Source organism: Geotrypetes seraphini, chromosome 15 (assembly GCF_902459505.1).
Source record: "Geotrypetes seraphini chromosome 15, aGeoSer1.1, whole genome shotgun sequence".
Classification (NCBI taxonomy): Eukaryota; Metazoa; Chordata; class Amphibia; order Gymnophiona; family Dermophiidae; genus Geotrypetes; species Geotrypetes seraphini.
Window position 1 is genome coordinate 3,364,294 of NC_047098.1, and position 18,352 is coordinate 3,382,645.

At 42.4% G+C, this 18,352-nt stretch overlaps 1 protein-coding gene across 8 annotated transcripts in view; it reads right to left on the minus strand.

Moving 5' to 3' along the window:
- EIF4G3 (eukaryotic translation initiation factor 4 gamma 3) overlaps positions 1-18,352 on the minus strand; it is a 298,034-nt gene that overhangs the window by 146,759 nt on the left and 132,923 nt on the right. For all 8 annotated transcript variants that reach the window (XM_033921697.1, XM_033921695.1, XM_033921696.1 and 5 more), the window contains one exon: positions 513-692. In XM_033921697.1, coding sequence (XP_033777588.1) covers positions 513-692 — 180 coding nt within the window. The remainder of the gene's footprint in view (positions 1-512; positions 693-18,352) is intronic.

The following is an 18,352-nucleotide window of genomic DNA, read 5'->3' on the forward strand; positions in this document are numbered from 1 at the left end:
AGAACAAAACATTGACCAGTGAGCCTTGAAATATGTTGCAACAAACTAGGTTAGAACCACTAGTTACTTCTCCACTGGGCAGATTTAACTAAAACTGCTAAAGATATCCAGTTTAATCTTTTGAAAATAAACTTCATGGTAGTTGCACTGTAAAGCCATGAGAGGCCCTTCATTAATTTAGTTGCTGTAATCTATTATTTCATTTGACTACTCTTAGGGTGTCCACATTAACTATTTTTCAAGCAAAGTACTGTCTCCTGAAGAACTACAGGGAGGAAAGTAGGAACATAAACTATACTAAACTAAACCAAACCTTAAGTTTATATACCGCATCATCTCAACGGATAAGACAAAAGAAGTTTCAAATTCCCACTATAAAGAACATTTTGCACAAATTCTCGAGACCAGTGGAGGTAGTTTTATTTTAAATACAGTATATTGTTACTTGTTGCAGACTGCACTGGAGCCCCGAGGGCATGGCAGGATGTAAGTTAAAAGCTGACATACATTACCTGTGGGAGGCAGTATTGTGGGCCCTGCGGCATTGCATATGGCATTGGCAGATGGTTCACCATCATGATGTGTTGATTGGTTTGATACACTGCAGTTGGTGTCTGAGCACCAGGACGAATGGAAGGGCTGCTATTCTGTATTGTAGCACGAGGAGGCTGGATCTGAGGTCTCTGGAAAAACTGGAGAAAGAGAAAAGAAAAATATGAACCTGACATTTTTGTAACAACATTTCCTGGAGGACTCATTCATTTACTATTGAAAACCAATTAAGATCAATTAAAACCAGATCAGAGCTATAGCAAGCTTCTGCATTTTTCTGAAGTTTAAATCCTGACAATAGTTAACAACTAACTTTCTGAAACCCTGTCCAAACGCTGACAGATACTCTACATAACACAGTTTTGAAAATTGCCCACACTATGCAGGCAAAATGTAACATGTATCTGCACACAAGGAAGCATTCCCAGAGTGGCTGTAGTTTCAGGAAAACAAGAATAGCTTGGGATGGTTTATCTAGACAAATACCCATAGAAAAAGCAGATGCATAGTTTTGATTCATTTACTGGTGCAAACCAGCAGTAAATGGCTGAAATATACCTGTCAAGGCTGCACTGATATGTGGGCAATTTATTGACCCCATAAGATACTTCAAAAACCCAATTATCAGCTGTATATATATACTAAATAAGGATGGAATATTGTGAAGTCTGATAGTGATGTCTGATATTTGAACACAATTTTGAAATTACCTCTTCTCTCCCTTTACAACCCCCAACCTAAAACAGAAACAAACCCAAATAATATAAAAGAGCTAGAACATAACAGCAGCCATCCTGGGTCAGACCGATGGTCCCTCTAGCAAAAGTGGCCAATCCAGGTCACAAGCCCTTGGCAAAAAATCAAAAGGAGAAGCAAGATTCCTTGCTATTGACCCATGGATAAGCAGTGGCTTTCCCCATTTCTACTATAATATCAGCTTACGGGCTTTTCCTCCAAGAACTTGTTCAAACATTTTTTTAAACACAGATACAAGTTTTTACTACATCCTCTGGCAACTAATACCAGAGCTTAACTATTTGTTGAGTGAAAAACTAACTTTACCCTATTCGTTTTAAAAGTATTTCCATGTAACTTCTTTTGTACTTTTTGAAAGGTAAACTATCGATTCATACCTACTCCCACTATTTCACTCAGGAATTTCTCCATCTTCATCGTATTCCCTCCGTCAAGCAGACCTGTACTGAAGAGCTTACTACACAGGCCAGGAGCTATGCAGCAAGCTCATACAGTCTTACGGCTCTATGCTTTACACAAAATCCTTATAGCCCTTTACCCATTATAAGCAGCTATGGGTATTCCAGATGTGTACTGCCCCTGTTCTTAATCTTTAGCCTTACAACAGTACAAATTCATCACTCACTTAAAAATAGGACCTTCTGATCTGCAATCACATGACACTTTGCTACAAGTCCTCCCTGATCAGTTATCACCAAACTGATGATCTCAGGGAAGAACAGATCCCAAGATTTGTAAGTTATGGTATCATGACCATAACTAAGCAGCCAATATAATAAAACATGCTAGGCTTTGCACACAGCTTAGCTTGGCTTTTGAACCCAATTTTGGCACTACTGTGGATGCCTTCTGTTAAGCTGTGCACAAAAATCATTTTATTTTGATCCAATTGTAATGAAGACCCAAAGGCCTAATGCAAGGCCTGAGGAGAGAAAGGTTAGCTCATAGAGAATGACACAGGGTCAAATTTTTCCCCATCCCTGCGGGAACTCATTTTCCTGTCCCATCCCCATTCCTGCAAGTTTCAGCCTCATCTGCACAAGCCTCAAATACTGTTAAATCGTAAGTGTTCAAGGCATGTGCAGTTAAGGCAGAGCTTTCAGGAATGGGGCAGGGACAGGGAAATTGAGTTCCTGTGGGGACAAATCTACCCCCGGGTCATTCTCTAGTTAGCAATAATGAGGATTTCAAGTCTGTTTCTTCTCTTTATTTCTAAAATACAGGATCTGCAACTTTCTTCTTGCTTCACTGAACGGGATGGGTAAAAGAAAGAAAGAAAGACAAGGGGAAGATGGATTGGAACAAATTTGTGCTAGCCTGTAAATAAATACAACACATTAACTAACGCACAGGATAGCATTCCAGCACATGCAACTCTTTGTGAGCTGGTACTGCAAAAACTGTATCGGCAGTAGGGGATGCATGTGACTACCTCTGTACCTGTGCTGCAATGCTATTCTGTGCATAAACATTGTTGGAATTATGCTGAAAGGCTTTCTAGCATATGCACAGAGGTATTGACATTCACAATTGTTTTTGTAAACATAATATAACTACTATATGAGGAGGCTTTGTGCGTATGCATCTTAGGTGCTCTCGTATTTTTGTGCACCTTATTTGACTGCTACCACAGTAGGAGACATTTTCTTTATGTTTTGCATTAGGGAACTGTGTGCTGAGCTGTAGCATATATCTAACACAAGGTTACTGCACTGAGTGTATAATAAAGATGCCCAGGCAACCAGAAAGTCTTATTTTTAAACAGTTTAGCACTAAAGAGCCTCCTTTATTAAAGAAGAACTTGCCATGCAGATCCATTAGTGGAAATTACCTGGATAGGTCTGAATCCTCCCTTCAATAATGAAGCAAGAAAGCAGCAGGAAACAGAAAGAAAGCCAATGGAACAGCTTGCAGATCAGTAGGAAGGGGCAGGACAGTGCATGCAGCTAAACACACAGGCCAGTCTAAGCTTTCTAATCCAACTGATCACGTCATGGCATCGTTATCAAAATAAATACACTATCATTGTTTTCCATGGCTGATGACCAACAAAAAGAAAGAGCCTTCCTCAATAAAGAGTAAGCCATGATTATATCAAATGTCACCCAACTTCTGCAGCTGAAATAGAACACATTTAGGAGCAAGACCTGGAATTTGTGGAAAAAGCCATAGAGCTTGCTTAGGAACAGCATAAATATGTTCTCGGCCCCAAATCCTTAGAGTGCTATAGTTAAACAATAAGGACAGACAGACTTTGCTAAATATTAACATACTGGGGACACTCAATCCCTATTAATACAGAAACAGAAAATAAACACATACCTTTGTATAAGACTAACTTAATACATTTTTGTCCAGATCAGGACAATAAAGAGGCAATATTAGACTTTGAGGTGGTGGGGCACAAAGGGAAAGATGGATGTGTAATACACAAAACGTGAAGGAGGATGCCATGTTGAATTCGGGCAAAGGGAGTTCAGATACTGAATACCAGCATCTTTTCCATTGCTCAATAAAAATAAACTAGGGTCTCCAACTCAGGTTCTGCAGACTTAATGTGGTCCCTCAGTGATTACCCCACTCCAAGAATGGCCTCGCATTTGAACACAGATACCTTTTCTTGCTTATAAAAAAGAACACCGATTCACCAAGACATCACATTGGATGCCACAGAGTGTAAGGGGAATGGGGAATGCATTTGATGTATCACCTTTATGTGGCATAAGCAAAGTGATTTATACATTATATACAAGTATTAGTGCTGCCCAATTCAGGGAAAAAGTTTTTGATTCAATTCGGTCTATTGAATTGATTTTTTGATTCGATTTTCCTGCCCAATTGGGCATTTTTTTTTTCCCCCCCCCAAACATCCTGGCAGGTTTATTTTATAATCCAAACAGACAAGAGAAAGGAAAACAACTTGCCTCAAATATGTGTCAAACAAACAAAGAAAGGCAAGCGAGATGTAATAAAACAACCAAGCTTGTTGGCATCACCAACAGTGTGCGCATCAAAAAAATTAATTAATTAAGTCGTGCATGTGAAGGCAAGACCTTTAAAAACCTCCTTAACCTTAATTTTAAAGGTCTTGTCTCTTTAATTTTTTAATTGGTCACTGTTTTTCCATGCCTCTTAATGGTCTCCCTACGTCGGTTTTTAAAGGTCTTGCCTTTGCATGCACGACTTAATTTTTTTTTTTTTGGGGGGGGGGAGGGGGCGCACACTGTCAGTGACGCCGACAAGCTTTACAGCCTGTTTTGATTGCGATTATGTTCGTTTATAAGCCAGTACCAGTTTACTTGTTTAGTCCCCTAAAAAAGGCATTCCAAATAGCCAAACTGGGATCCTTTTATTTAGTCATTTATTTAGCCCGTCCGAGTTACAAGAGTACATTCATAGAATGGGTAGGACAAACTTTATTAAGAAATACAGACTTTACAGCATTTACAGTGTAAACATAACATACAGACTTAGTGGACATAGGGTAATTAAATTGCAGCGTTTTCAGTGTAGATATAACAGAGGTAAAATAGCTTTTCTTAGCAGGTGGGAGCATCTTTCTTGTTGGAGAATATAGTAGTAATTCTGGTTATATTGGCGGTGGCATGGGAGTTTTAGTGAGATTCCGTTTGGTGTAATTAGGTGGTGTCTTTGAGATCCATCCATCAGGGGTGTAGACACGAGTCATTAAGGAGCTGGGTTTGTAAAGAGGAAGGTTTTCACGGCTTTCCTGAAGTTCCAAAGACTGTCTAGTGATCTAATGGATGGGGGGAGGATGATGTGCCATAATCTGGATATGTAATGAGAATGAGAGCGTCTTCTGACTGTCTCAGACTTGAGTGAGCGGCCAGGTGGCAGGATCAGCTGTTTTTCTGTTTGAGATCTCAGTGATCAGTTGGGGACATAAATTCGTAGTTTTGATGCTATGTAGTTTGGTATCATCTTGTGGAAAGTCTTGAAGGATAACACCAAGGCTTTAAAGGTGCAACGTTTTTGGATAGGCAGCCAGTGCATGGATGCTAGTGCAAGGGTGACGTGGTCGCGGAAGCCCAGGTTTTTTAGGAGTCGGACTGCGAAACTGGAAACACAGTCAATTGGTTCAAAGGGTTTCTTTCAAGTAGAACATATGGAGTAATCTCATACATGGGTAGCCACGTGTGGAGTCTCCCAGGGCTCTCTGCTCTCTCCAATTCTTCTTAATATTTTGATGATTTCCCTTAGAAAGGCTCTACAAAACTTACAAGCATGTTTGTATACTTATGCAGATATTACTCTTCTCATTCTGATCTATTCTTCATTTACATTCGTACTTAATGGTATTATAGCCAATGCTCAATATATAGATGCTATTGAGAATTGGGTTTTATAATATCACCTGAAATTATATATTGATAAAACTACTATGGTTAGATCCTTCACTGAACATATTACCCAAAACCAAGATAGTCCTCTAAAAACATACTTCCCATTGAAACCTCTAAGAATTCTATGGAATTATCATTGAGTCAATGTTATATTTTGATGCTTAATTTACTAACTAGGAAAGCATCTGGCAAACTTTGCCAGTTGAGGAGAATTCAGAAATATCTTATATTTAACCATTTTAGGAATAATATTCAAGCTTTTGTCTTTTCACAGATTATTGCATTTGACTCTGTTTGTGGATCTGAAAAACAAAAAACATTTGCAAACTTTACAAAATACAGCAGCTGGATTTGACCAGGAAACACCATTATTTTTAAAGGTTTTATTGGTTGCCTTTGGAGGCTAAAAAACCTTTAAATTATGTACTATGATATTTAGAATTGCAAATGGTTTATCCCCATTATATATGTTTTCATTACTGACTTTCTCCCTTGTCAAGAACATTATGCAGAAAAATTCAATTTTTATTTAATTTTCCAACTGTAGGTAATGTCAAATATAAATATTTTATTTATTTGGTATTATATCCTGTCATCCCTGTTAAGTTCAGAACAGGTAACAAGGTTCACATACATAATGCATAGACAAATTATGAATTTACAGTAACGTTAGATATAAAGAGTCAAGTTTAGCATACAATTTGGTCATTTTTAAGTTAACATATGATTATTTCCATCTTCAGTTAACAGAGTGGATCTAGATCAGTGTATATCAGAATACATATAGATAGAAGAGAGTGACTAGATTTATGGGAAGAGGTAAGTTTTTATTGCTTTCCTGAAGTTCAGAAGCCCTTTGAAGGATCTGAAGTGAGGAGGCAGTTGATTCCAATAACTTCGTAGGAAGTGGGAATAGGAACGGTGTCTAGCTCTCTGGAGTTGGAGGGCACGACCAGGAGAGAAGTGGGAGAGGGAGAGGAGTGGTCTGTTTGGGACATATAGAGGACATTTAGTTGATATGTAGCTGGGTGTGTATGGACTTGTGTGTTATTACTTGGTCTTGAAGATATGTTTAGTAATGGGTAGCCAGTGGGCTGATGATAGTGCTTCTGAGATGGTGTTGAGGGCAAGGAGGTTTTTTAAGAGTCTAATTTGTACGTGTTGTAGGTGCTGGAGATTTTTTGCTGTCAATCCATAGTGCATTACAGTCCATGTGGGACAGGATGGAGGATAGAGAAGTTGGGTAAAGTCAGTTTCAGAGAAGCAGATTCTTATTTCACGGAGCTGTTGGAGATAGTAGAATGAAAGGTTTGTGTCGAGAAGTATTGCCAGGCTACGTGCTTGGTCTTTTGCAGTTAGGATAGTGGTTTCCCTGATAAGAGAGGTACAGGTGTAAGTGCAGTGCTCTTTGAGGATCCAAAGGAGTTCTGTTTTCGAGGCATTTAGTTGCAGTTTGTAGACATCCAGGTTTTGATTTCCATTAGACAGTTGCGGAGTTTCACAATCTGGGAGACACATCTCTTCCCTAAAGGAAGTTGGATGTCATTGGCAAAGGAGTAGATCCAAATTTGATGTTTGTGTGCTATATCTAGGGCGGGTTTAAGGTAGAGGTTGAATAAAAGAGGGGATAGTAGGGCTTCCTGTGGCACCCCGTATTTGATTGGTTTCGGTTTTGATAGGGTTGAGCTCATTTATACACTTTGGGTTCTGTTACTTAAGAAGGAAGGGAACTACTGCAATGCAACATCTTGGATGCCAATCTCAGCGAGTCGAATAATGAGGAAGTGATGGTCAATAGTGTTGAAAGCTTGTTTTCCTAGTAGGCAGATATAATCTGAACTCTGCTCCCTAAAGGCATCAGATTTGAATCACACTACATGACTTCTCAAACAAAAAGAAACCCTGAAAACTTCTTATCTTTTGAGTTATCCAAGTGAAAATTTCTCAATAACAGACTGGCTTCTTTGTTGTAATCCACAATGAACCAGGACTCTGGAAATTGAAGAATATATTCTACTGAGCTCTGGTGATGAAGGTTCTGGGAACTATGTTGGATTCTGCTCTGTGAATGGATGTTCAGATAAACACTCTGGTTAAGATAACTTTTTTAACTTAAAAACAGCTTCAGTTTATTAAATCAAATTTTTATGAGAATTCTAGACTTTAGGTACAATCATTGGTATTTTTTGAAATACATTACTGCAATGCTCTTTACTTGGAAATTTCTGTAACATATCTAAGAAATTACAATTGCCAAAGAATACTGAAGATTAATATTTAAGATTCAGAAAGCAAAGTTGCTTACTTACCTAAAATAGGGTTTCTCCATGGACAACAAGATAATGCAGACACACTTGGTATTTCAGTCCCTGAGCCAAAGCTATATGTTTTAGATAAGTGATTCTTAAAGCTGTTCTGGGGAACCCCCAGCCAATCGGGTTTTCAAGATATCCCTAGTGAATATGCATGATCTAATCTAATCAGGATTTCTTAATCACACTTTTCCAGAAGAAGTTCCAGGTGATTTACAGAATAAGAAAAGCATGGGATAAACACAGAGGATTCTCTAATTAGAAAACAAATGTTATAAATTAAAGAACTAAGGCTGGTATTGGACAGACTTGTATGGTTTGTATCCCATATATGGTGATTCGGTGTAGGATGGGCTGGGGAGGGCATCAATGGGAATGCCACTAACTTGGAACATGAGGATGTTACTGGCCAGACTTTACAGTAGATATCCTACAAACATTGGGATGATTGGATAGGCCGAAGTGAGCTTAGATGGCAACTTCAGCAGCTAGAACTTAGGACAATACTAGGTGGACTTTAGTCTATGGCCCAGAAATATCAAAGAAGAGACAAGTTAAATTAATCATGTATTTTTAATGAGAATAACTAATGGGCAGACTGGATGAACCATTTAGGTCTTTGTCTGCCGTCATTTACTATGTTATGTTACTAAGAAGTCCATGGAGGAGTATGTGGAAGCAATTACAACACAGTGAAGGAGAAGGTTACTTAGTTACAGGGGGGAAAAATATAACTCCATGTGAAAGAGGATTACATTGTTGCAGGAGAGATACATAACTGTAGAAATATAAATAACATTACTTTATCTGCAGACATTTACTATGTCACATTCACTATGTCACTTTAGGCGGACTTTAAACAATCAAGGCCATAGTGTCTATGCAAGAAGTACATTAAAAAAAAACAAAAAAAACAATACAAGTGCCTTTATAACAGGTTTCTAGCACCAACCCCAACAGCACTCAAATACCAACACACGTTTAAACCTGCACCAAAATGCTGTATGTGTGTTTATCATATTTTTAAAAAAGAGATTATTTATTTACCCTGGTAAGCTCTTTTCCAGTTGATAAGTGAGACAGTCTAGACAGATGGGTAGTGCCACCATGGCCACTTGCCATCTGCAGAAGTAATCCACTAAGGATTTCTTCTCTGTGCCTCTGCTATACTTCACTGGGCTCATTAGCTCCACCTACAATTAGTACCCAAGCACCAAGAGCCACAAAATAACTGTGTAGACACACCAATTGCAATCAAGTTCAGCAACAACTGTTTTGCTCAAGAAGTAACATGAGAACATCAACTGCAAACAGCCAACAAAGGCTTCAAAGGAGTTTAGAAACTATTCCTGCAGAAAAAAGAAACATATATACAATATTCTTCCCAGCCCCCAGGGCTGACAGGCATCCAAAAATCAACTTGGAGAAGCATAAACAGACTGAGACAGTAGGAAGGTGCAGGAAGGACAGGACAGAAGCCTAGAATGTCTCACCCATCTACTGGAAAAGAGCTTAACAGGGTAAGTACATAATTTCTTTTTCCAGTGCAATAAGTGAGATATTCTAGGAAGATGGGACATACAAAAGCAGTCCCCAAAAAGCTAATTGTGCCAGCCTGTAAGACTGAGGACCCAAAGGGAGTGTCCTGTCTCGCTGCCACTCTGTAAAACTTGGCAAACGTGTAGAGAGGACCATGTTGCTGCCCTGCAAATCTCTAACTTTGGCCCAAGAAGAAGCCACACTCCTGGTAGAATGCGCCTTGACAGAATATAGGCCCTACATATCCATCTGGTAATTGTGGCCTTCGAAGCGGGAGCGCCCCGCTTAACAGAATGAATCAGCACAAACAGATGGTCAAAGAGACGAAAGTCGTTAGTGATCTCCAGGTAGCGAAGAAGCACTCTGCACACATCAAGTTTCTTCAAAAGACGATCTTGCTGGAACCAGTAGGCTGAAAAACAGGCAAACACACTTCCTGATTAACATGGAAAGCCGAAATCACCTTCGGCAGGAAGGAAGGAATCGTAAATAGAGAAATCCTAGTCTCCGAGATACAGAGGAATGATTCCCTACAAGAAAGTCTGGGGTTCTGAGACACGCCGCACTGAGGTAACAGCAACCAGAAAGATGGTCTTGAACATCAAGTCCAAGAGGGAAGCATCCCGAAGGAGCTCAAAGGGAGCTTTGGTGAGGCTAGGCAGCACTAGGCTGAGGTCCCAGGAAGGGCACGGTGGCTTAACCAGTGGTCTGATGTGAAGAGCCCTCTTTAGAAATCTAGCAACATCAGGATGAGATGCCAAAGAGGAATGACGATTCCGGGGTCTAAAACAAGAGAGCCTGGCCACCTGGACCTGAAGAGACGCCACATTGAGGCCTTTATCAGGATCAGCCTAAACAAATGTGAGAATCACTGGGATCAGAGCCAAATAAAGCTCCACCTGGTCCTGAGTGCACCAGTGTTGGAAAGCCTTCCATGCCTTAGCGTAAGCAGAAACTATAAATGACTTAGACTTAAGGAGTGTGTGAATAACCACATCAGAATAGCCTTTGTGCACGCTCAAGAGCCATGCCATACGAGCAAAGCAATCTGGGATCTCCATGCAGACTGGACCCTGCCAAAGGAGGTCTGGATGGGTGCTCAGCCAAAGGCTGCTACCCTTGCAAAGATATAACTGATCTACGTACCATGGTCTGTGAGGCCAATCTGGAATCACCAGAATGACGCGGCCCAGATGGACCACGATCCACCGAATGACTCGATTTATCATGGGCCAGGGAGAGGTTAACAAAATTGAGCTGGGCAATTGCTCAAATTTTGGCCCAAACCATAATAATTTTGTCTTAGTAGTATTTAATTTTATGCACACACCTGGATAGAACAACAATTGCAGTGGGTTCCTCAGCTCTCATCACAATCCAGGAGGCAATCCACAGCAGAACTCCCCTGCAGAGCAGCTGTGGGAGAAGCCACCAATCCATGCTGGCCCAGGCCTCCAGAGTCCAGAGAAGATAAGTCTGTAAAGCATGTCTGTGCAGAATCCAGCAAGAGAGTAAGGCATGCTGGTGAGGACGCATGTGATCCCTCGCCCAATGAACCACATCCAACGTGGCAGCCATGGACCCCAGGACCTGAAGATAATCCCTTGTGAAGGAGCTGCCTGTTCCAGAAGAGATGAAATCTGGGCACACAGTTTCTGTCTGTGTGCTTCTAGAAGACAGACACGACCTGCAGTTGTGTCAAAGAGAACTCCCAGATATTCCAGCAACTGTGTGGGTGTCAGATTGCTCTTTCTGTAGTTCACAATCCAGCCTAGGTCCTCCAGCACCTGCATCACCTGATCCACAGTGCGCCAACCCTCAGCCAAAAAGGGAGCCCTGATCAGCCTGTCATCCATAAGAACATAATAGCCTCACTGAGTCAGAACAATGAAACATCAAGCCCAGTAGCCCGGTCTCACGGTGGCCAATCTAAGTCACTAGTACCTGGCCAAAACCCAAGGAGTAGCAATATTCCATGCTACCGATCCAGGGCAAGCAGTGGCTTCCTCCATGTCTTTCTCAATAACAGACTATGGACTTTTCCTCCAGGAACTTGTCCAAAGCTCTCTTAAAAACAGCTACTCTATCCGCTCTTACCACAACCTCTGGCAATGCGTTCCAGCGCTTAACTATTCTCTGAGTGAAAAAATATTTCCTCCTATTGGTTTTAAACATATTTCCCTGTAACTTCATAGAGTGTCTCCTAGTCTTTGTATTTTTGACGGAGTGAAAAATCGATTCACTTGTACCCGTTCTACACCATTCAGGATCTTGTAGACTTCAATCCTATCTCTTCTCAGCTATTTATTTTCCAAGCTAAAGAGCCCTAACCTTTTTTGTCTTTCCTCATACAAGAGGAGTTCCATCCCCTTTATCAACTTGGTCACATTGGAGGCAGAGCGGGACTGTGCAGGGGAAGAATGCCACAAATGTTTATAAATTCTGAGAAAGCCTCCGGCTGCTGGGGCATAGAGTCGCCCTTTGATGACTTAACTTTGCATTTCTTAGGATGTGGAGGATCTGCAGCCAGGCGCAGGGAACTATCAGCCGTGTCAAGCCCTGAAAATAAAGATGGTTGCCCCACTGAGCTAGCCGAGCATTTTATCACTTGCTTAAGCATAGGAGAGGCTAAGCTTGGCACTGTCGCCTCCCCCAGCTGTGCCACGCGGCATGTCGTGCAAGGACGCTCTTGAGGAGCTAATTTGTACAATCCTTGCAAGAATTGACATTAAGAGAGCCCAAGGACTTCATCCAAACAAGTTCTGAGGCAAAACTGCAGTTTTGGAGAAACAGGGAGCTTTAGAAAAAGAGATTGCTAAAAATCTAAGATGGTTGCCACTAAGAAATTTGTGCCAAAATCATAATATTTTTCACATTAAAGTGCAAAAATGGCGCTGTTAGGATTTTTCAGTTGGGAGAACACAGGGGATATGCAGAAACCCTCAAAACTTAGAATTTCATACCTCTCCCAATTCACTTCACAGGCTGTGACAGCCTTTACTCACTGTGACCTGTGTTTGTAATAGGCTGAAGCCTGCCTCAGCTCTCTAACAGTAAATGGAATCAGAGAATCACTGCCTCATGCTGGGAATGCCTCTTCAAAGCTAATCTATGGGCTGCCAGTCAGACATTATGCCTGACTGCATCTCCATTTCTCCAGACCGATGGATGTGCTCAGGTATGGGCAGAGATGAGAAGACACAGCCAGCGAGGCACTGCTGAGTCTCCTACGGATGCCCAAAAGCCTGCACTTGAACCTTTGTTCAGCAGGAGAAAGATGGGGATGCGAAGTACTGTAAATGCAGGCTGGCTGATTGGTCTGTCAGCTGTCTGTGTAATCTCAATGAAGGCAGAGCTGAATAATCGCTCTGAGCATAAGAAATCCCCCCCCCCCAAAAAAAAAAAAAGGTGAAAAAACACACTCATGCTGGCACGCGTACAAAAGAGAAAAACTGTAGGTGGAGCTAAGGAACCCAGTGAAGTATAGCAGAGAAAGAGAGAAAAAGTCCAGAGTTGATTTCTTCTGCAGATGGCACGCAGTCATGCGGACAAAACCCATCTGTCTAGAATCTCACCTATTGCACTGAAAAATACATTATTCAAATCTCATTATTCAGTCTGCCAATCCATCAAGATGTTTATTTTCACTTATTTCTCATTTTACTAATAAATTTACTAGAGCAGATACACTTTCACCAACTGCTGATTCTTTGGCTTTGTATTTTTGCGAAAAGATTGCAAGTTCTTGCGGTCTCGCAGGTTGCTGCAACAACTCATGCCAGTCATTCAGATAGTGGCTCTGCACGAGGCAGGAGCATAGGAAGACCACTCCTGTCCCAGTTCACCACTAGACCACCAGGGCTTTAAAGGTAGGGTATTTTTTTTAAGTCTGGGAGGCAGTAGAGAGGTGGGATGTCCCAGAGTAGGCCAGGACGGGTGGAATCTCTCCTGTCCCGGCCCATCGTTGAACCACCAGGGCTTACGGTAGACTTAGGGGAGGCCCTGCAAGGCATCAAAGGAGGAAAGGAGGGGGGACAGGGGGCAGAGCCTGGCAAGGCAGGGGAGTGAGGCAGGGCTGGGTGCAGCGTCTAGAGGGCAGAGGAGCGAGTGAGAGGGGGGGCTCGGTGCAGAGCCAGGCAGGGTAGAGCACTTGAATATAAACTCCCAGTTTATATTCAAGTCAACATTTTTCCCTTCTTTTGGGGGGAAAAAGGTCACCTCAGTTTATATTTGGATCGGTTTATGTTCGAGTATGTACGGTAACTATGATTCAAGTTATTCTTCCCAATGTGCATCACTTTGCATATGTCCACAATAAATTTCTTCTTCCAACTGTGGATGCCCAATCTTCCAATTACCTAAGGTCTTCCTGCAATTTATCACAGTTTGCATGCGTTTTAACTAGGGCTGAACAATTAATGAGATAATTGTTAACAGGATTAACGTGGTCATACCCACCCTTCCTTCCTAATCATAGCATTCTTCGTCTGACTGGTGCCATGAATGGCCTTGTCCCGCAGTGAAGTATCTGCTGCGAGTTGCCTCCGTGCACTCCTCTGCACGATCGCACATCCAGCAGCCCCATCTCACCATTGCAGGTGCAGCAGCAGCCCTCCCTTGCGAGTCCAGCAGCCCCTCTCCCTCCTTACCACCAGTCCAAAAGCCCCCCACCCTCACACCCTCCCTCCTGATGGTGGACAGCAAAAAACCCAAACAAACCTGCGAGTGCGACTCCTGGGTCGGCCTCTTTGCGCTTCCTGGGGCAGGCATACCAGCCTGTTGGAACGGAAGCTTCCTGCATGCAGCCGAAGTTACATTGGAAGGAGGGACTTGGCGGCAAGAAGGTTCCAGTCCAAGCAGCCTTGCGTCCAGGAGCTTATGTTCCAACAGGCTGGAATGCCCATCCCAGGAGGCGTGAAGGGGCTGACCCAGGAGTCGCACTCACATGTTTTATTTTGCCATCCACCATCGGGAGGGATGGTTGGGAGGGCCTCTTGAACAGGCGATAGGGAGGGAGGGATGGATGGAGGGGGGCTGTTGGACTCACAAAGAGAGGGGAAAGAATTACTTGGGCTGCTGGATGTGGACCAGCTGGAGCTGAAGGGAAGGAAGACGTTGCTGGACGGGGGGAGGGGAAGGGAAACAGGTATTGGACCCATGTGGTAGGTGGAATGAAGCTGGAGGGAAGAGAGAGGTGCCAGATCCACACCTGAGTGCTGAAGGGAGGGGATATAGGTGGTGGACCCATGGGAAGGGGGCTAGATGGAAAGGGAAGAGGTGCAGGACCTGCAGGGAGGAAGAGAGAGAAGGAAAGGGCTGAACCAAGGAGATGAAGAGTGAGTGAAATACTGAACATAGCAGAGGAAGGGAAGAAAGAGAGAGTGTGAGAGACACATTGGTGTAAGGGAATAAGAGAGGAGAGAAGCTGGACACAGGGAGATATACAAAAAGAGGGAAGATGGTGAGCATGGATGGGAGCATAGGAACAGGGACAAAAAGGGGAATTCTGCATCTGCATGGGTGTGGTATATGGACATGGGAGGATATACGGACAGAGAGAGAAGATGGTTAGACATATAGGAGAATAAGAACGCAGAAGGAAGATGCTGGACAGGTGGAGCATAGGGAAATAGAGGAGTGATACTGTACACAGGAGAAGGGGATCATAGAATGGTGAGATGATGAAGGCAAGGAGATGGGCACAGGGGAAATACTAGAAAGGGAAGTATAGGAGACAGAGAAAGGAGATACTTGCTGAACATGGGAGAAAAAACATACAGAGAGATGGAAGATGAATGGCAAGTGAGTTAAGAGTAGACAGATGGAAACAGAAACCAGAACCTGAGACCAATGTGATGCGAAGAATAAAATGACAATAAAAAGGTAGAAAATAATTATTTTCTATTTTGTGATTAGAATATCTCAGATATCTTAGATTTGAAATATGTATCCATTTTGCTTCTTAATCAACCAATGGTCCCACAGATTCCCTCACAGGTTTTCTGCTTCTGATGTACCTAAAAAAGTCATCCTATTGTTTTTCTCTTCTTTATCAAGTTTCTCTTCATATTCTTTTTTAGCATTCTTTATCAGTGCTTTGCATCTAACTTGCCAGTGCTCTCTTCTTATTCATTTGTATCCTTTTTCCATTCTTTAAAGGTTCGGTTTTTTTTGGCTATAATAGCCTCTTTCACTTCACCTTTTAACCACATTAACTTTGTTAATGTGTGGAATACATCTGGTCTGGGCTTCCACGATGGTATTTCTAAATAATGTCCATACTTAGTTTATAATCCTAACCTTTGTCACTGATCCTTTTAGCTTTTTTTTAAACCATTTTATCATAGTTGCCCTTTCAAAAATTAAACGCCACTACATTAGATTTCTTTAGCAAAATCACTTCAGATATCAGCTCAAATTTGATCATGTTATGATCACTGTTTCCCAGCGGACCCAACACAGTTACTTCTCATACTATGCCCTGCATCCCACTAAGGATCTAATCTAACATAGCTCCACCTCTTGTTGGTTCCTGGGCCAGTTACTCCAAGAAGCAGTCATTTATGTCTAGGAATTTTACCTCCCTAGCACTCCCTGATATAACATTTATCCTGTCAATGTTGGGGGTAATTGAAATTTTAAAAAAACATATACATACTCCAATACTAGTCAACATGCCCAATTTCACATTATTCCTTCTGTGCTCTAAGAATACAAAGTGGAGAAAAATTCAGTTCAGGTTCATGGGTTAAAAAAACTCCACTTCATCAAAAAAATCATTCATGGAGAAAACAATGACAATCGCAGAGTATTCAGCTTGCACTATACACAAGAGATGAAAAAAGGACTTAGCAGCATTCATACCATCCAGTTGTATTATTCATATTTCCATCAAACATTGTTGGAATCTGCTTGTCCCAAACCCAACAGGGACTCCCATTTCAACAATAGCTGCATCCGAGGCTTCACTATATTATTCACTTCACAGTCAAGTTTCAAGTTTCAAGTTTATTAAAAAGTTTGTTATACCGCTTATACAAATTTCTAAGCGGTGTACAATAAGGTTCCAGTAAGAGTCCAGTCACTCTTACTGGAACCTACAAACGCCTTTAATAAATCAATTCAAAAAGAGATCAAGCACCACCTCCTCATCACTGGCCACCAATTAGAATCCAGTGTCCTTCTAATCACTCAAATGCTGTCCAATCTACTGTATACATGCATTCAATCCCTTAGTTTACACTGAATTCAGCATTGTTCACGTTGCATCAAGAACCGGCACCACTTCCCTCAAGTAATTGCTGCTCTAGTATTCTAGAATGAAGCCCTGAAAAATCATGACGACACTCCGAATAGTGGAATGCAGCTAAGTCTTATTTTCATCACTGTGTTTGCAATTTTTGACTTGTCATAGTGTAAGCTGACTTCTCTGTGACAGTCATTGTTTTATCCTTGAATGATTTTTGTGCTATTTTTTTGTGATGCCTCCTTCTTCCTCGTGCCGGGCTGGACTGGGCTTTAAGCAAATGCTCAAAGCCCAGTCCAGCCTGGCACGAGGAAGAAGGAGGATCTCTCTCGCACCACCCAGCACAGCCCAGCCCAGCAACAACGAGGGAGGATCTTCGGGCACTGGCACTGGCACGTCCTGTGCATTGGTGCTGGTGCCGGTGCCCAATCGGGTAAGAGATGTTTTGCGGTGCTGGGGGGGATGTAGGATCGCGGGGGAGGGGGGGGTGATGCGAGCGGGGGGGAGGATGCCGGATTGGAATGAAAAAAAAAATTGTACAATGCGCTCACGCGTATAGCGCAAGGTTATGCACGGTTTGTAAAAATCGTGTATAACGCGCGCGTTATATGCTTGAAAATCTCTGCTCTCTCACATTCGGAGCGAAAACAAAGCTTCTAAGTGCAAAAAATATAGTTTTATTCAAATCGGAAAAATCTAAGATGGCCACCTTGGATGTCAATTTTGCCCTAAACAACCCAGGAAGAGAACAGGAACCCCTGGAAAACTGTGATTTTACAGTTTTAGAGGTAGGGAGGGGTATGGCAGGGAAACCACTCCAAAACCCCTTTTGCGGACCCCACCAAAATCACCAAACCAGGCTAGCAAGCTATTACTCACTGTTCCATTGTGCTGTATGAAAGAAATGGTAGGCAATGCTGAAACAGCATGTAAGCAGATCTAAAGTTTCAGGAAGCTGGGAAAGCTGGATTTCAGATCTTCTGACTGCCCCACCAGCCTGACCACCACAGCCAGTGACCTCCGCCACCTCCAGATGCTGCACCACTTGGCGGAGGCACACAGTCCGGCCCCAATCCCAGTCGCGCCTCCACGGAACTGCCCAGCCTGCGCTCTACCCACTAGCAGACAAACCTGGGGTGAGCTAGCTCCCAATCCCAGAGCCCCAATTTGACGTGCAGGCCTTCCTAGGGGCTTACTGCAGGAGCAGGGACCCCCCCAGAAGCAGACTTTCTCCAAGAGTCTGTGGTCTCCCACTGCAAGGATGTCCCTGCAGGGAACTTCCACAATACGAGGGCAAAACCTGCAAAAATATTATCCAAAAGAAAGTACTGAAAATTTAGAAATGAAACACGAGCAGAATAGATAAGCTCCTACAGTCTGGCATGTAGGAATACAAAACTGAGGGCCAGGGAGCATGCTCCAGGTTATGACAGCAGAGGCATGGATCAAGGCTTCTATCATTGAAGTTTCCTACAGCTCCTGGTGGGCCAGGATACCGCTAATCCCAGAATAAAATGGGATTGTAAAAGAATAAGCAGTGGATTCCCCCAAACCATCTCAATAGTGAACTATGGACTTCTCTT